Genomic DNA, 20,113 nt, shown 5'->3' with positions numbered 1-20,113 from the left:
TTTAAACATGACTAAACATCAGACAACTGAGAGATCTTCTACAAGATGCATGATCAGTACTTTTCAAGGGTCAGGGGCAGGGAGGACAAGATAGACTGAGGAATGGTCTCAGATTAGAGGAAGGAGACATGACAATTAAATGCAACATGGAATTCTGGATTGGATTCTGGACCAGGAAGAGGATGTTGTTGGGCCATTTGGTGAAATGGGAATAAGGTCTGTAGATTGAACATCTTGCATCAATGTTAATTTCCTGACTTTTATCATGCTACTGTGGTTATGTAATATGTTAACACTTGGGGAAGCTGGGTGAAGGGTATACTGTAACTCTTTTGTATAATTTGTAGGGCTTTTTTATAAGTCTGAAATATTTCAAGTTTTTAAAAAAACGTTAGATCATTAAACAAGATTAGATTCTTTTTCTCATAGTGATTTAATGCCATGTTTTTATATGTTAAGTAATTATTCAGGAAAAAAATGTGCCTGTTCTTTTTCTGTTTGGCTGGATTGGGAAACTAAATTAGATGAGATTAGGGTCCTTGTTCTTCTGGTGGTGGTTATACAATTAGGGATTCTTAGCATACTTTGTTTCTGTATCTTGCTATTTATCTTTGGGCTCTTTCCTCCCCCTTTTATTTAATGCATGATGGTATGAAATGGTATTTCATTTCCAAAGAATACTTTTTTTTTTTGTTAGGCTTTTTATTTTTTTAAGATTTTATTCATTTATTTGACAGAGAGAGACACAGCGAGAGAGGGAACACAAGCAGGGGGAGTGGGAGAGAGAGAAACAGGCTTCCCACCCAGCAGGGAGCCCGATGCGGGGCTCGATCCCAGGACCCCGGGACCATGACCCGAGCTGAAGGCAGACGGTTAACAACTGAGCCACCCAGGCGCCCCTCCAAAGAATACTTTTTAAAGAATGATGTAGCTATTATATTTAGCAATATGCCAGAAATTAGTTTTTTAGGCCACTACTTAAAACTTACGATAAACAAGTTTTGTCAGTTTTATATGTAAGATGTGAAAGGGACATATGATTTCACTCATATGGAATTTAAGAAACAAAACAGAAGAGCATAAGGGAAGGGAGCAAAAAATAGATGAAATCAGAAAGGGAGAAAAACCATGAGGCTCTGTTTTTTGTTTTTTGGGTTTTTTTAAGATTTTTATTTGTCAGAGTACAAGCAGGGGAAGCAGCAGACAGAGTGAGAAGCAGGCTCCCCACTGAGCAAGGAGCCCAATGCGGGACTTGATCCCAGGACCCTGGGATCATGACCTGAGCCGAAGGCAGATGCTTAACTGACTGAGCCACCCAGGTGTCCCCAGACTCTTAATCCTAGGAAACAAACTGAGGGTTGCTGGAGGGGAAGGGATGGGGAGACGGGGTAACTGGGTGATGGACATTACAGAGGGCACGGAATGTAATGAGCACTGGGTGTTATAGAAGACTGGATGGATCACCAAACTCTACCTTTGAAATTAATAATACACTATATGTCAAATAATTGAATTAAAAAAATTTTTAAAAGATGTGAAAGGGAGGGATGCCTGGGTGGCTCAGTCGTTAAGCGTCTGCCTTCGGCTTATGTCATGATCCCAGAATCCTGGGATGGAGCCCCACAGAGCAGGGAGCCTGCTTCTTCCTCTCCGACTCCCCCCGCTTGTGTTCCCTCTCTCGCTGTGTCTCTCTCTGTCAAATAAAATCTTTAAAAAAATAAAAATAAAAGATGTGAAAGGGAGATCTGGTTTGCCAAAGTAATTTTAGGGGGTAAACAAAGTCTGAAGGCTGCTAGTCTTAAAGGCAGGTGGATCTGAGGGTCTGGAGTTAGAGGAGAAATCTGTATTGGGCTTTTATAATGCCCCACCCCAGGGAACGCAGAAGGAAAAGGGAGAGCCCCAGGGTAAACATTAGGGCGCTCCTGGCAGAACCCAGCCCACTCCGGGAGGTTTGCATTTGGGTTTGATGCCTAAGTGAGATGTGAGATCATCTGCTGTTCCCTTTTCTCCTCATTTGGTGTAACTCAAAGCTGACTGTGGTTGTACCATAATCTAAATCTTTACGTATATTTTTTTCTACTTTCCATTTGAGCCATTTAATACTTTTATTGCAAGGGAATTAATTGATAGTACGACTTCAGGATATTTTGAGGATTTGGAATGGGATCTCCAAAAGTTGCAAAATATCATCGCTGGAATTTTTCATTGTAAATCTGTTCTGAGAATGTACTTAGCTTGCAGTGTAGCTACTGAAAACATTTGTAAAACACAAGTTCTGCATCTCTACTTTTGTTAGTGATGGCTTTTCAAATTATTTTTAAAAATCCTTTTATTATGGAAAATTCAAAATACACAAAATTGGAGAGAACAGTGTGATGAATCCCCATATACCCATCCCTCAGCTTCAGTAGTCATCAGTATTATTGTAATTACACGTTTCTAAATATTATGTAGTTCTATCATTCAGTAAGTGGAACTATTTTTGAAGATAGACATATTTTCCTTTTAGTAACAAATAGTATTTTTAAAAAGAACAAGGAGGCTAAGACTTAACGAATACCACTCTTGGCCTAGACCCTGTTCTGGGCTCTCATGCACCTGTCTGGACAGGGAAGTGGTGGCGATGTTACTCCTTTGGAGTCTAATTCACCTTAACCCATCATTGAGTCAGCAGTAGAGTTTGTATATCAGAGTTAAATATTGATTATAAAATTATGTGGGTTGTGATTGGAAAAAGTAAAAAAAAAACTTGTCACTAATCATATTAATATCTACAAAGAGGTATGCATATTATAATAAAATGTTTGATATAGTATTACACATTCAAATTGTACTGAAGGATGTGTGGTAAAGCGTAAGTGTTCTTTCTCTACCTACCACCACCTGGCCCCTGAATCCCCCAGTACCACAATCTCTTCTCTAGAGGCATCACCTACTACCAGTGTCTGATAGACTCTTCCAGGATATATTCTATATTATGTTTATGTTGCTCAGTTCTATTGTAGGAAAAAATTGGCTGCGCGCACAGTGATGTCTCTTTCACATCCTCTGCCTTCTTGGCACTTCCCCTGGTAGAAGAGCTGGTCCAGATGCTTCCCCATCAACCTGTTTTTCCTTTGAGTTTGTTAACTGTAAATTCTTCTATCTAAGAATTTACAGTTAACAAACTCAAATAGAAACTAACTAACAAACTAAATAGAAGAATGTAAGACATTGTCCTCGTCTTACAATATGTTATTTGACTCCTTTTCAATTTACTGTCTGTTTTCATTTTTTTATTTTTAAAATGTTTTTCCTCTGCTTTGACCTTGAGACTACTAAATATATTCAGTTTGCTTGCTTCTTGACTCAGTGTCTGCTTTGGTGATCTCCTGTCTGGTTGCTGATTTGCTTCTGCCTAACCACTTTATAGGTTCAGGAGCCCATTCAGATGCTCTTGTCAATCTAAAGTACAGCTTCCGGAATGCTTCACATTTATTATTTTTCTCCGTAAGCAGCAGAGTTCAGCTTTAAAGTTGTGCTCAGCTGCAGTATTGAGGATGGACATGCATGGTAGATGCTTTTTCTTTTTCAAGACCTTCCGTAATTTAGCCCCTCATCGTGACCCTTGTTTGCACTAATATTAGCCCCCGCCCCCTGGCCACCTCTTCCATAAAAGCAGAAGTTGCTTTGTCCTTTCAGACCTAATGCCACCTTTACATCTCTCGCCTACATTTCATAGTGATGTCGTATGGACTTAATGAATGAGGAAGTACACATTTAGTGAATGCAATGGGTAGATCTTAAATCTTTGTTAAAATTCTTTTTCTCTTGTTGAGGAATCTCTTTTGACTCCTGTTTATTTATAGGCAAGTGTTTATGTGGTGGAAATTGAAGTTCCCAGCTGTTTCTATAGTTTCATTCACTGTCTCTGAACGGCAGGTAAGCGATCCTGCCTGCTTGCCTACAATAGTGCCCCCTTATCCGCGATTTCACCTTCGGCAGCTTCAGTTACCCACGGTCCATGGTGGTCTGGAAGCAGGTGATCCTCCTCCTGACTTGTCAGCAGGTCAAGAGTAGCCTAGCGCTCCATCACAACATCCTAACCTCACTCCATCTCCTCACATAGGCATGTTATTTATCATCTCACACCATCGCAAGAAGAGGGTTGAGTTCAGTACAGGAAGATGTGTTAGACCGCATTCACATAACTTGTCACAGCACATTGTTATAATTGTTCTATTTTAGTATCGTTGATCTCTTCCTATGCTTTTTTTTTTTTTTTTTTTCTTATAAATTAAATTTTATCAGAGGTATGTATGTAAAGGAAAAAACATAGTACATAGTGGGTTTGGAACTATCCATGGTCCAACATCTCCTAGGGGTCTCGGAATGTATCCCCCACAGATAAGGGGACAGTGCTGTGGTAAGAAGCTGACCCAAGCCTCAGGTGTTTATTGTGCAAGCTCAAGAGGATGGGAGCTCATGGCTAAAATAAGCTCTAATCAAGGAAGCACTAAAGACCACGAGAGGTGACCAGTCTGTGACTTTGGAAACTGTTAACCTGTTTTAAATTTTATGGCGTGTGAAAAAGATCAAAGGGGAAGGGGCGGTGCCAGTGTGTGTGGTGGTTATTTTTTTCTTCTCCCCAAAACCAGTTCAGCAGTTATTTACCTTTCAGGCAATTAACATAATTACCATTATGCTAAAAAGTAATTTTGGAAAGTTCTGCCCTGAGCTCTTATGACTCCACCGGGACAGTTTTAGTTGGGACTTATCTTTTTGATGGAAGCCTAATTGCAATTTTGGCTTTGTGCACACAAACAGAAGCAGCTAATTGTTTAGGCAAATAGCAGATTAATTTAAATATGCATCCCTAATAAAACAAAAATGGTATCCATTATGGTCCTTGTTCCCATGACAAGGAATATAAATATTCTATGCAAGTACCATTAGGCAGAGGTCTTAAGGATTGTCGACATTATTTCACAGTGGTAGCACTTTCCCGATATCGAGTAATCTTTACAAAAGCTAACATAAATCAGTTTAAACTCATTTAGATCCCATTTCCACTATGTGCAGTTTCATTACCACACTCTGGCTGGCCTCCTCTGGGAGGTGGGAGGGGCATGTTGCAAACTGGCATGGGTGCCCGTCCACAGCTGCTGAATGGGCTTTATGTCTCCTCAGAAGACTGGCTATCGTTACTCATGTCATTGTTAACGACTGTTCCTAGTCTAGATGAACTCGGAGTTCCTTCAGCCCTGCTGCTGCTTGTCAAGGTGGAGGGTGCTGAGCCCATCGAGCAGGTGGGACTGCTAAGCCCCACTCCTGTCTCCTTGATTGGGCTGGTAGCCCTCACTCATTGTGCTCTTCCAGACTTTTTGAGAGACACTTTTTCTTCTTTTGTCTGCATCCTTTTCATATTTTTCATGAATGAAGCTGTATTGTTGGGAGCCCAGCATTACCTCAGAGTTAAACATCTTTTATCCGGCTATTGAGGTCTTGTCAGGGAGAAAGAAAGACACCTGCTCTCCTTTTAGTTTTCCTGGTGTGGGGCAAATGGGGGCTATAAGCTCTGATTCTTAGGGATTATGCCTTGTTCAGGAAATGATAGCAATGACCTGCTTTTTAAGTCACTACTGAGGAACTACACAGAACCTCCCTTTACATTTGCTAAGACCTTTTGTTTTACCTTGGCCTAACTTGCAGGATAAATGTAGTAGGTGCTTTTTGGGGTTTCTCCTCGCTCCAGTGAACCTCCTTAGCCTCTGTAGGGGTGGGCATGTTCATAGTATTTGAGTTAGTCTCTGGCCTCGGTTGGACAGGGATGGGGACCGTAGGCTTTGGGGGCAGCTAATTCATGGACTGGGATGAGCCATTTGGGCCTCACACTTTTAGTATTGATTGTGTGCTTGGAGTAGAAGACCCCACAGAGTAGGGAGGAACTAAAGCTGGCTTGTGGGGAGAAAGGAAAGAATGAAACAATTGCAAGAAGAAGTGGAGGCAAGGTCTGTGGTGCACACAAAAGACATACACCTCCCTGGTTCTGAATGTCTTCCTAGTCCCTGGTGCAGATTCCTTATAGTCCTCCAGCTCTCCTCCTTGCCCTTGGGTTCCCTGAAATAGCCCCTTTCCTGTTCAGTTGGTTTCCCTTAGGTATTTAAACGAGTTTCAATGGATTTCTGTTTCTTAGAACCAAATGTCCCTCGCTAAAACCTAAGACCAATGTTCAGCAAACCTTTATTGACAGCCACTTTCATCAGCCGCATCATCAGTGATGTTCTGAATTCACTGACACCGGGAATAAGGGAGAAAAAGGACACAATCCTGCCACTTCAGAAGTCCACACAATATCAAGAGCCAAATCCCTATCATTGCTGTTTCTGCAATATAATACTTGGCCGTTCAAATGAATTTATATCAGATTTTTTAAGATTACCACCTATTTGACAAGTGAATATATATGGCTCTGACAGGCATTGACTACTTATTCCTTAATGTCGTGTAATGGTTGTGCACCCAGGTCAACTGGAAATGTCTGGAAAAATGAGCTGCCCCTTCTTTGGAGATATTAAAATAATGTGACAACATGACAAAAAGTTAAGCTTATCCATTTTCCCGTTGCACTTTGTATTATCTGCTATGTGTTTGTTTCTCTCAAATGTGGGTTTTGTGAGAATAGGGAACCTTTTCTCTACTTAGAGAAGAGTTCTCTACTTAGAACCTTTCTATTTGCCCCCAAACAAGATGCTTGGTAGATGCCATGAGAATGTTTGCTCCATGCAGTCGGTGACTTTCTTGCTTTATTTGGTCTTGTTTGCTGTAGTTTCCCTGGGGCCTAGAATAGGGGCTGGCCTAAAGCAGGGGCTTAGCAAACACTTGTGGAATGTGTTGTTGCATCAATTCCCTTTGGGCTAAATGTTGGTTAACAGGGGTGATAATCAGCTACAATATTATATGGCATTCTTATAATTCCGGTATTCACTGTTCAAGTCCCTGCAGTTTGGAGGTTGTAAAAGTAGCCATTTATAAAATCAACTTCCACTCCAACATCACTCCCTGTTTGCTGCTGTATCTGTTCCCGCCCACCTTGCCCATGTGTTTTTGGATCAAGTGTCCAGCAACACAGTTGCAAAGTGAAATTGCAAATCTTGTAAAAGCGGCAGGATTTAATGTTAAAAGTGATAATGGAAGAGCACTAGAAGCGGTAATTACATGGGTAAATATACGGGGCTTTTTTTTTTCTTACTATTTAAGTCTCTTTTAAAGATAATTGCCTGCTTATGCAAAAGTAATAACAATGTATATGGGGTTCATAACATACATAAAAATAAAAAGTATGACAACAGTAGCACAGAGGCTGGTGGGCAGGAAGTGCATTGCGGGAAGCTCTCATACTTCACGTGAAGTGGGCCAATATCACTGGGAGCTAGACTGGTAAGTTAAAGATGAATGCTCAAATCCTAAAGCGACCACTAAAATAACACAACAGAGTTTTGGCTAATGAGCCAACAAGGGAATTAAAATGGAATAAACACATACTCAGTTAATCCAAATACTCAGTCTAAAAGAAGGCAATAAAAGAGAAAATGGGAGCAAAGAACAAGAGGGATAAATAGCAAAATGGTAGGTCAAACCCATTCCTGCCCATAGCCACATTAAAGGTAAATAGTCTAAACACTCCAGCCAAAAGCAAGACCAACTATATGCTGTCTACAAGAAACTCATTTCATATATGAAGACACATGGCAAAGAGAAAGGACAGAAAAATATATGCTGTGCTAATAACACTGATCAGAAGAAAGCTGGAGTGCCTGTATCCATGCCAGACAAAGTGGATCTCAGAGCAAAGAATGGAACCATGGCTAAAAAGGGACATTTCATGCGACAAAGGGTCAATTCATCCAGAGGACATAACAACCCTAAGTGTTCATGCGTCTAAAAGTGGTCTCGGAGGACTGTGCCATTGACCGTGACGGTCTAACAGTTTTATACTTCATAGCTGAAGGAAGTAGAACTGACACAGATGTTGACACTGTATGTGTTCAGAAAAGAATGTGGCCACTGAATTGAGGGAAACCTAGAATATGTTTTCCAGGAAGATCCTTCTTAAGATAGCTCTGTGGAACTCAACCTTGCAGCAAAGGCTATCTTATTGCATATGATTCTGTTGGAATAATGATGCCAACAAAACCGAGTAGTTGATTAATAATGAAAAATGTGTTTATAGATAAACTCCATGTGTGCTTGGAGTGAGCTATGGTTGAGAAACTTCCACATTTGGCAGAATCTAGGCAAGCCTATGTCATTTCCTCATGGAGCTCATAGTTACTTTATGCACTGTAGATGCAGCCGCACATCCTGCATTTTCCCAGCTAAATCCCAGCCCAGCCTCATCACATACCAAGTGGCTCTGGACCAGTTGTTTAACCACTCAGAGCTTCTGCTCTCTTTTGTAAAATGAAGATAATGATGCTCCTTCCAAAATGGAAGTGAGCATTCAGTGAGAGGAGATAAATGAAAGCGTCTGAATACTCGAAAGCTCTATGCAAATTACAATTTTTATTTCTCATTCCTGTTTACTCTGATGTCTCTGAACAAATGCAAACAAAGGTAATGCAGAAGTATTTGGAGGAGGCACATCTTGGAATATGCCTCTCTATTTAATGGGTAGAGCCATTGGCATTTTCTGCAGCATATCTGTTTCTTCTGAGTCAGAGTGGAAAGAATTTGCCAAAATATTCGCCAGGGGAATGTGTTGTGGAGCCTTTTGTGATCCGCTTATCCCCTGAGTTTATCACAATTCTTAGAAAAGAACACTGTTTTATGTCTGAAGCAACATTTAACTTGAAGAAAGCTCTGCTTTTGTTTGGAATCACCTACTTAGCCTACTGGCAGTTCAAAAATCTTGCAAGGCAGCCCACATGTATTATTTTCTTCTGCCTGTATTTATCTAGTGCTGAATGATGCTTTATCGTAAGATCCTAAGTTCAAAGCATGTGCCATTTACAGACAAAGTACAAGGCAAGAAACAAGAAAGATGGGAAGATGGACTGCAAAGAGAAGAAAAGTGAAAAAGCTTTATCTGTTTTAGATAATAAGAAGTTATGGGAACTAGGACTGGATTTTTGGATGACCAACAGAGGAAATTTGCGTTATTAATAGATTAAATATACTTAACAACATGGCAGGCCCAATAGGACACATAAAAATAAAAGGTAAGGGGCGCCTGGGTGGCTCAGTCGGTTAATCGTCTGCCTTCGGCTCAGGTCATGATCCCAGGGTCCTGGGATCCAGCCCCACATCAGGCTCCCTGCTCCACGGGAAGCCTGCTTCTCCCTCTCCCACTCCCCCTGCTTGTGTTCCCTCTCTCGCTGTGCCTTTCTCTGTCAAATAAATAAAATCTTAAAAAAAAAATAAAAGGTAAAACTCGTTGGTCTATCTCCAGCCTTTTGCGTGGTTTTTCTCCTTTCATCTGTGTGACAGTCCTGTGTAGTAGGTAGTGTTCTCTTCAGTTTTACAGATGAGGAGACAGGCTCACAGCTTCAAGTAACTTGCCCAAGGCCGTCAGCTAGCAAGTGGTAGAGCTGGATTTGAACTCAAATAAGCACAGATTGTGTTATATCCGTACAATTGTTTCTTGGTGAATTTTGAAAAATTAGTGGGAATTGGAGCAGGACATTATCCAGCATGATGCAGACAGTAATTATTTTCTTGGGTAAATCTTTGAGGGAAAGAAGTGGGTAGGAATGATAAAAAGAGATTTTTTAGTGAGAAAAGAATAAATGCATCCCAAATACAGAAAACAGAAAAGTTTATAATTCTTTTTTTTAAGATTGATTTATTTATTTTAGAGCATGAGTGTGAGGAGGGGCAGAGGGAGAGAGAATCTTAAGCAGATTCCCCACTGAGCATGGAGCCCAACACGGGCTCGATCTCCCAACCCTGAGATCATGACCTGAGCCGAAATCAAGTCAGATGCTTAACTGACTGAGCCACCCAGGCACCCCAAAGGTTTATATTTCTTTCTTTAAAAAAAAAAAAAGATTTTTATTTATTTATTAGAGAGAGAGCACAAGCCAGGGGAAAGGCAGAGGGAGAAGCAGACTCCCTGCTGAGCAGGGAGCCCGATGTGGAGCCTGAGCCCAGGACCCTGGGATCATGACCTGAGCCGAAGGCAGATGCCTAACCGTTTGAGCCTCCCAGGCACCCTAAAAGTTTATATTTCTGATAGAAAAGTGTAAGTTCCTGAAGATGACTGGTGCTCAGGCTTGAGCGCATGTCCCCAGAGTTTCTGTTGCCCCCAAGTCTGCATTTCTAATAAGCACCCCCTCCCCCATGACGCCGCAGCTGCTGCTACTGGCCTGGGGGCACCACACTTGGATATCACCACTCTAGACCATTTGAGGGAGGTGGAGACGTGGCCAGTGTGTGTAAGAGGAATTCATCTGGGTAGCAGCATTCAGGGAGCTGGAGAGAAGGGTGTATAGGTAGAAATCAAGGTTTTTAACAAGCGTGGGGTAGTCAAGCTCATGTTTTACAACGATGTGAAAGAAAGCACCCCTGCTCCCCGTGGCTGGAAGAGGGTGGTATGCGGAAGGATGAAATGCAAGAACCTTGTAGAGTGTAGGCTAATGGTAGTTTTCAGATCTGGCTGGCATCTAGAGCAGTGCCCTGTCTATAACATGCTCAGTAATTGCACGATGTCTCATATCTGTTAGAGTGGCTGTCATCAAAGACAAGTGATGACAAATGCTGGTGAGAATGTGGAGAGAAAGGATCCCCGATGCACTGCTGGTGGGAATGGAAATTGGTGCAGCCATTGTGGGAAACAACATGGAGGTTTCTCAAAAAAATAAAGAACCATCAGATGAGCTAGCAGTTCCACTTCTGGGTATTTGTCCAGAGGAAATGAAATCACTATCCCAAAGAGCTGTCTATACCGCCATGTGCACTGCAGCATTATTCAGAGTACAGAGACATGGGAACAACCTACATGTCTATTGACAGATGGATAAAGAAAATTTGGTATTTATCTACAATGGAATACTATTCAGCCGTAAAAAGAAGGAAATCCTGCTATTTGCAACAGTATGGGTGAACCCTGAGGGCATTATGCTAAGTGAAATAACTCAGAGCAAAAACAAATAGTGTATCCTCTCACTCATGAAATCTAAAAAACAAAAAACAAACTCAGAACAGATTTGTGATTCCTGGGGTGGAGGTAGGGGAAATGGGTAAAGGTGGTCGAAAGGTGTACAAACTTCCAGTTATTAGTAAGCTCTGGGGATCTAATATACAACATGATGACTATCATTAATACTGTATTGTATGTTTGAAAGTTGCTGAGAGTAGATCTTAAAAGTTCTAATAAGAGAAATTTGTTGGGACTTCATCAAGATAAGAAGCTTCTGCACAGCAAAGGAAACGGTCACCAAAATAAAGAGGCAACCCACAGAATGGGAAAAGATATTTACAAATGACACTACAGACAAAGGGCTGATATCCAAGATCTATAAAGAACTTCTCAAACTCAACACTCAAAAAACAAATAACCCAGTCAAAATATGGGCAGAAGACATGAACAGACATTTCTCCAAAGAAGACTAATGGCTAACAGACACATGAAAAAATGTTCATCATCATTAGCCATCAGGGAAATTTAAATCAAAACCACATTGAGATACCATCTTATACCAGTTAGAATGGCAAAAATTGACAAGGCAAGAAACAAATGTTGAAGAGGTTATGGAGAAAGGGGAACCCTCTTACACTGTTGGTGGGAATGGAAGTTGGTACAGCCACTTTGGAAAACAGTGTGGAGGTTCCTCAAAAAATTAAAAATAAAGGGGTGCCTGGGTGGCTCAGTCGTTAAGCATCTGCCTTCGGCTCAGGTCATGATCCCAGGGTCCTGGGATTGAGCCCCACATCGGGCTCCCTGCTCAGTGGGAAGCCTGCTTCTCCCTCTCCCACCCCCCCGCTTGTGTTCCCTCTCTCGCTGTCTCTCTCTGTCAAATAAATAAATAAATTAAATAAATAAATAAATAAATAAAATTTTTAAAAAATTAAAAATAGAGCTACCCTATGACCCAGCAATTGCACTACTGGGTATTTACCCCAGAGATACAGATGTAGTGAAAAGAAGGGCCATATGCACCCCAGTGTTCATAGCAGCAGTGTCCACAATAGCCAAACTGTGGAAAGAGCCGAGATGCCCTTCAACAGACGAATGGAAAAGAAGATGTGGTCCACATATACAATGGAATATTACTCAGCCATCAGAAAGGATGAATACCCAACTTTTGCATCCACATGGATGGGACTGGAGGAGATTATGCTAAGTGGAATAAATCAAGCAGAGAAAGTCAATTATCATATGGTTTCACTTATTTGTGGAACATAAGGAATAGGAGGACATTAGGGGAAGGAAGGGAAAAATGAAGGGGGGGCAATCAGAGTGGGAGATGAACCATGAGAGACTGTAGACTCCAAGAAACAAACTGAGGGTTTCAGAGGGGAGGGGGTTGGGGGAATGGATGAGCCCGGTGATGGGTATTAAGGAGGGCACGTGTTGCATGGAGCACTGGGTGTTAGACGCAAACAATGAATCATGGAACACTACATCAAAAACTATTGATGTACTGTATGGTGACTAACATAATAAAAAAAAAATTTGTTAACTATGCGAGGTGATGGATGTTAACTGAACTTTGATCATTTCACAATAAATGCATAAGTCAAATCATGTTGCACAACTTAAACTGATACAATGTTATATGTCAGTTGTATCAATAATACTGGGAAATAATTGTTGTGTGAATGGACAATTAGGAGAATGAATTAAAAGTTACATATGTTAGGGGTGCCTGGGTGGCTCAGTCGGTTAAGCATCTGCCTTTACCTCAGGTCATGATCCCAGGCTCCTGGGATCGAGCCCCACGTCGGGCTCCCTGCTCCTCAGGGAGCCTGCTTCTGCCTCTCCCTCTACCTGCCACTCCCCCTGCTTGTGCTCTCTCTCTGTCAAATAAATAAAAATAAATAAAATCTTTTTAAAAATTTCCATATGTTAGAAATATTCATGGGGAGGCTGGGTAGCTCAGTGTTGGGCTCTGCGCTCAACAGGGAGTCTGCTTGAGATTCTCTCAATCTCTCCCCCTGCTCGCATGTGCGTGCACGCGCTCTCTCTCTCTCCTCTCTAAAATAAATAAAATCTTAAAAAAACATTCAGCAATTGATATATGTCCTCCCATTCTTTTTAAGTCTCTCTCATAAAAACATTTTCTAAAATTTATATTTTTGGTAAAAATAATTTTGGGGAAAATCTTCAGAATATACAAATGATATACAGTAAAATGCCCTCCTACTCTTGTCTTCTTTTTGGTTTCTTTCCTTCAAGGCCAGTGTTAATAAAGTTTCTTGTGTATCCTTCCATACACAGGATAGTCCTCATAAATGTATATGTGTGTAAATTTTTAAAACACAAAAATAGTATAGCATACTATACCACTATTCTGTCCTTTACTCTTTTCATTTAGTAATATATTTTGTTGATCATTTCATACAGCTTATATATAAGGCTGACTCAGTCTTGTCATTTTATTTAAATTCCATACTGTGGTGGGCATTTAGATAGCTTCTAATCTTTTGGCATAATTAAAACATTACAATGACTGTCCTAAATACATTTGTAATTTGGTAAATATCAAATTGCCTCCAAAGTTGGGTGAATTAGTTTACATCCCCAGCAACAATTTTAGAGCCTATTTCCCCACATCCTCAACAACAAAATATTTTATGAAATGTTTCATCTTTGTCAGTTTGATTGATGAAAAATAATACTCTATGATCATTTTTATTTGTATTTTTCTAATTGTGAGTGAATTTTTGCATTTTTCTTAGGTTTATATGTCAGTCATATTTCTTTTTTCTGTGACCAGGATGCTCATGTCCTCTGCTCACTTCTTAATTGCTTTTTTTCCTTACTGAATCTTAGAAGCTCTTTATTAAGGAAATTGGCCCTTTGTTATATGTGATGCAAACATATGTACCTTTTAGTTTTCTTTATAGTGAACAGTTGTTTTTAAAATTGTCCATTTTAAGTGAATTTACAACTGTTACCTGCATTGGTTTTTTTACATAGGATTTCTTAACATTTGGGATCTAAGGACTGGAAAGTATCCTGTCCATCGTTTTGAGCACGACGCAAGAATACAGGCACTAGCCCTCAGCCGGGAAGACGCAATTGTGGCCACAGCTTCTGCTTTTGATGTTGTGATGTTACGCCCGAATGAGGAGGGATATTGGCAAATCACTGCCGAATTTGAAGTTCAGAAACTGGTAAGCTTTTAAGTCTGGTCACTGTATTCTCCGTTCTTGGAATCTCTGGGTCTAATATAGACAGAGAGTAATGATGTTGGCAGCTCCCATTCACTCAGGACTTCCTCTGGGCTTTACATTTCTAAATCTCACCACAGCCTTGCAAAATACATAGTATTCTTTTCCCCATTTGCCAAAAAGCCAATAGAGGCTTAGAGCAGTGAATTGACTTGCCCCAGATCTCAGCGCTAAGAAGCTGTGCTTCAAACCTCAGGGCTGATTTCAAGGCTAGGGTTTCTCATTACTGGGGTCCTCAGCTTCCTTCACATTAATAGGACATTCACCCCTGGAAATCTGAGCTCGGTTTCTGGCCTGTTATATAAGTGAAAATGAATTCAGTGGTATCATCCCAGTCCATATGGGAAGGAAGATTTCCATCCCACACTTTCTTCCACCTAAGATTTTCTCACCTGAAATTAAGAGTAACTCCTGAGTGAAAATAAATTTAAGTCAGTGTTAATTGGGTAGCCATGTTCCAGGATGTCATGCATGAAGCTCGGCCAACCTTTAGAGCTCTTTACATAGAGCCTGTCTCCGAGTCCAGTTATATGTGAGCCTCCATGTTTATATGGCGGGAGATGATTTTGTGGTAAGAAGGAAGAGCTCAAATCTATGCTAAATTTGGATTTAATTTAAACAAACTTGATTTTGACACTAGTGGGAAAGCGAACAGAAAAGCCAGTGTTGAATAATGAATTGATGGTCTGACCTGGAACAGATCCTGTTCTTTTCCCTTTTTCCCCCTGGTGGAAATCTTGTTAGGCTTGAGTAACTAAAAAGCCATGGCATCACCACTTCACCTCCATAAGCTTCTGGTCCCTTTAGTAAGTAATGTCTGCAGTTTGGGTAGTGGTTCCCCAAACTGCCTGACCCTCCTCTTGGAGTTTTATTAGAAAAATGTGGAAATACCATCTTTCTGTTTGTTCTCAAAACTACCTTAGTGCTTACTATTTGGTCTCTGCCTAAAGAACATTCTAGACGAGCAATAATTATATGAATTCAGACAGTTACTTAGGATGTGAGTTCCTCTGTAAAGTGTAAATCCTGCCTTGGCAATAAGGTGGCATCCTGGCACAGACTGGAAGCTTTTTGAAGTAGTTTACAGCTCCTGGCAAATGGCACAGCCACAGTCGATCTGAGCCTCTCGGTCTGTCAAAAATCCAACAGGAAAGTGAAATTAAATGGCTAGACTGAGGATGTTGATTTTAGGAAAATAAGAAATGAGTTTCAGAATAGGGGAGAGAGGAAGCAGGCAACCACTGCTGGAGGCACGTGTTGTTATGCTTTTTATGTGTTATTTCTCATCCTGGATGAGGGGTTTCCACAAAATGTGCTGTCACTGAAAAAGGCACCTCCTGGCCCGTGAGAGCTGGGCCTTTTTTTTTTTTTTTTTTTTTAATTTCTTTCAGTACTTTATTTTTTTTAAATTTTTTTTATTGTTATGTTAATCCTCATAATTACATCATTAGTTTTAGATATAGTGTTCCATGATTCATTGTTTGTGCATAACACCCAGTGCTCCATGCAGAACGTGCCCTCCTCAATACCCATCACCAGGCTAACCCATCCTCCCACCCCCCTCCCCTCTAGAACCCTCAGTTTGTTTTTCAGAGTCCATGGTCTCTCATGGTTCTTCTCCCCCTCCGATTTCCCCCCTTCATTCTTCCCCTCTTGCTACATTCTTCTTCTTTTTTTCTTTCTTAACATATATTGCATTATTTGTTTCAGAGGTACAGATCTGAGATTCAACAGTCTTTTACAATTCACAGCGCTTACCAGAGCACATACCCTCCCCAGTGTCCATCACCCAGTCACCCCATCCCTCCCTCCCCACCCCCCACTCCAGCAACCCTCAGTTTGTTTCCTGAGATTAAGAATTCCTCATATCAGTGAGGTCATATGATACATGTCTTTCTCTGTTTGACTTATTTCGCTCAGCATAATACCCTCCAGTTCCATCCACGTCGTTGCAAATGGCAAGATCTCATTCCTTTTGATGGCTGCATAATATTCCATTGTATATATATATACCATATCTTCTTTATCCATTCATCTGTTGATGGACATCTTGAGCTGGGCCGTTTTTATCTTCCCCAGATAGGTTCCCTGGATCACAATGGCAGTGTTCCCTGGTTGGTACTACTGGCCTAGAATGTCTATCCTTTGTGATGAGTTCTTGGCTTGGAGATGTGGGGCCACCACTCACACTCTTGGGCCGGAGGATTAGCAGAGTCACCCGGATGTTCACTCTCTCCCAAGCTCCTCCGGACAGTCCTCGGGATGCAGGCTTTTGAACTCATTTGGCTTATTGTCCGGGCAGCGCTGTCCTTTCACACAGTGGTTTTCATAATTACACATCATGGCACACCTTCTGCTTCTGTACTCTCCCATTTCACTTGAGGTGAAAACCTGGCATAAACTGTGCTTGGGAGACATGTGCCACTTAGGGACATAGAAAAGCAAATTATTCCTGAAGGGAGCTCCTCATTCCCGTGCAGATTAGAGAAAGTGGTTGCAATAACGCAGTCAGGAATACTGTGGGGGCCTTTCTACTCTCGATAACCTTGAAGCCAGCAGAGGACAGATACCTCAGGTACTTTTAGCCTTTTAGCAACACATTTTTGGTATTTGCACAAATGTTAAAATGTGAATGGTGCTAATTTGGAACTGAGTGGTTAAAAAAAAAAAACCTCTAATTTTTTGAATAGTTATTATACCCTCATGGTTCAGAATTTAAAAGATACAATAAGGTTTACAGGGAGAAATCTCTCTTCCACCCCATCAAAGAATTCTGTTCCCTTTTTGAAGGCAGCCATCATTAGCAGATTTATACTTGCATAAGCCACATATGTCCCATGGTCCCCCTGGCCCCCCTTCACGCACAGTAGCACTCTGTGAATCCTGTTACCTTGCTTCCTTGCTTTTCTTCCCCCAAATGTATCCTGGATATGATTCCATTTGTATCAGTTTATAAAAAATGCTTCATGCTTTTTTTCCCGTGGCTGCGTAGTATTCCAATGCATAGATCTACTGTTAATTAGTCCCTTCGTAAGGCATGTTTAGGTTTTTCCAGTTTTTAGCTAAGACAGCATAGTGCTACAGTAAATAACCTTGTACACAGTTGTTCTGCATGTGTGTGAGTTTACTTGTAAGTAAATCTCTAGGGCTAACTTGCTGGTTCAGAGCGTATGTGCATTTGACATTGTGGTAAGTATTGCCAGATGTCCCTCTAGAGAGATTGGACTAGATTACATCCCACCAACCATAAGTGGGATCCGCAAGTATGGTTGTCCCCCCTCCACCTCCAGACCAGTGTCCTATCAGGCTAATTGATCTTTGCTGATATGACTGGTGAAAATGGTATCTAGGTGAATTTTTACTTCGTATTTCTCTTATCGGGAATGTATCATGTTTCTTTTACAAAGAGCAACTTTTTATTAGTGTAAGAACTGTGTTCTCATTTCCTGTGAACTGTGACCCTTTGCCCATTTTTTCTGTTAGGTTGCTGGTCTTATTGACGTATAGGAGGAATTGTGTATTTTTGACCAAGTCAGGATGAACCATAGGTGAGACCTGATGGACTACGTAACTCTTATCTTTTCACAGGTTGACTACCTTGAAATAGTTCCAGATACTGGAAGGTACCCTGTGGCAGTGGCCACGGCTGGAGATCTGGTATACCTGCTAAAAGCCGAAGACTCTGCCAGAACCCTCCATTATGTCTACGGCCAGCCCGTCACATGTCTGGATGTCTCAGCCAGCCAGGCTGCTTTCGGTGTGAAGAGTCTAGGATGGGTATACGAAGGAAACAAGGTACAAAAATAGCAAGATGTATAAGGAACAAAAAAGAACATCGATTTTTATTTTTTAGAAGGCAATTAAAAAATTAAAGCTGATACGTTTTTTAAGGTGTATTCAGGCAATATATATTCAGCATGGTATAAAAAGAAACCTCAAGCACTTCTGAAGGATATAAAATGAAAAGTAATAACGCAGTTTTGGTTTCTCCTCCCTTTCCCCAGCCTCACTCCACAGAAGAAACTATTAAACAGTTTTTAGGTATCCATCTAGAAAAATTTAATGCATTTATAGGTACGTTTATACATTTAAAAATGAGATCATAGTATACATACTGTTCTGTACTCAACATTTTTGTTCAGTAATATACCTTGGAGAGCATTCCGTGTCAGTACGTAGGATTCCAGCATATGCTTCCGACCCACAGTCTGTTTATCCAGCCCCCTCACTGGTGGGCAGTTCGGTCGTTTTCACTGTTTGGGCTATTACAAACCACGCTACAATGTGTATTGCAACTTCTGAAAGTCCTTGTGTAGTAGATCTCTAGGATAAATTCCTAGCAGTTATGTTGCTTGGTCAGAGGGTATGTGCACTTAAGATGGTGATGGACATTGCCAAATTACCCTCTAAAAGGGTTGCAGCAAAATTTCTCACCAGTAGTGCATAAAAGTGCCTTCTGATCATCTTTGAGTCAGAATTAAGGAGACAAGTTTTTAACTGAAACTCCTTCCATGATGACTAAATTTTATCACTACCTAACATTTTACTATCCTGACTATAGGCCAGGTACTTAGTCTTAAAGCTGATTTATCTCTTTCTCTGCCAGTGAAATCAGGGGAGAAAGGGATCAAGTTTTGTTTTGTTCTGTTTTTCTCCAATTTGCCTGCTCTTGACCCTGCTGGCAGTGGGTACAGTCCTTGGGAAGGAGCTTCCCTGAGCCAGCAGCCCCTCTGATGATGCTTCTCCTTCTGGAAGGAGGCCTTCTTCCACAGAGCAGCATTGCGACCTGGAGAAGAGCCAGGCTCTGGATGCACACAGCCCGAGTTTCAGGCCCAACTCAGCAGTAACCTACCGCCCTGTGTGACCTTAAGCAGGTTGCTTAACCCTTCTGTGCCTCAGTTTTCTCATTGGTAAAAGGGAGTTCCGAATAGTACCTACTTCATAAAACTGTAGGGTTCGATGAAAGCCTGTCTGTAAAGCTTGTAGGCATAGTGCCTGGCACGGGAGCGTTACCATCATGGCGCTTCCTGTTCATTTCCTCCACTCATAGTTTAAGTCTGGCCTCTGGTTGTGATTTTTACATCTTGTTTCCCCTGTGTATAGTCCCCTCTAAGATCAAATCTCATTCATCAAGGTGTTCACTGGTTTTGCAACTTAGTAAATGTGCAAAGAACTGAAGCATCCCGGATTGCAGTGACTTACTCTTCGTTCGGGAAGATGCATAAAGCAGTCAAAAATACATGTGGCTTTTTGCAACCTCACTGACAATGGACTCCGTTTGTGCTCTAGTTAGCCTGTTTTGTGGAAGCACATTCAGCACAGCTTAGCTGGAAAGATAGACTTAGGATGATACAACTCCTGTGTTGTGCCTTCCTGGGAGGTGGGGGAGGGGAGAGCAGTTGGTTTCCTAAGGCAGTTTCCGTTCTCAGGCTTTGAAAAAACCTTCTTTTCTGGTCCCTGGTGAGCTCATTTGTTGAGAGAAGAGAGACCTTTTTGCTGTCTAAGTTTTCATCCATCGTACTTTCATGTTTTGGTTATCTCCTTCATGTCTCAAGTTCTCAGTGTAGTGAGGTGATAGTTATATTTAGCACTAGCCTGGCTTAAATTTGTCCTATTTTAATAAATTTTTCATAGGCAGGTCCTCTTTCTCTTTGACTTACCTGAGTGGATGTATTTGAGAAACCAGTCAAGGGATAGTTCAGCACAAAATTAGACTGGGTGCATCCTTTGGATATTG

The 20,113-nt window shown here is 41.2% G+C and overlaps 1 protein-coding gene across 1 annotated transcript in view; it reads left to right on the top strand.

Annotated features, from left to right (window-relative positions):
• FBXW8 (F-box and WD repeat domain containing 8) overlaps nt 1-20,113 on the top strand; it is a 113,161-nt gene that overhangs the window by 63,901 nt on the left and 29,147 nt on the right. The window contains exons 6-7 of the mRNA XM_032431561.1: nt 14,123-14,319; nt 17,965-18,171. Coding sequence (XP_032287452.1) covers nt 14,123-14,319; nt 17,965-18,171 — 404 coding nt within the window. The remainder of the gene's footprint in view (nt 1-14,122; nt 14,320-17,964; nt 18,172-20,113) is intronic.

The sequence above is a fragment of the Phoca vitulina genome, unplaced genomic scaffold, assembly GCF_004348235.1.
Source record: "Phoca vitulina isolate PV1807 unplaced genomic scaffold, GSC_HSeal_1.0 scaffold46, whole genome shotgun sequence".
Lineage (NCBI taxonomy): Eukaryota > Metazoa > Chordata > Mammalia > Carnivora > Phocidae > Phoca > Phoca vitulina.
The sequence above is the reverse complement of the archived record's forward strand: the minus strand, read 5'-3'. Positions and strand labels throughout refer to the sequence as shown.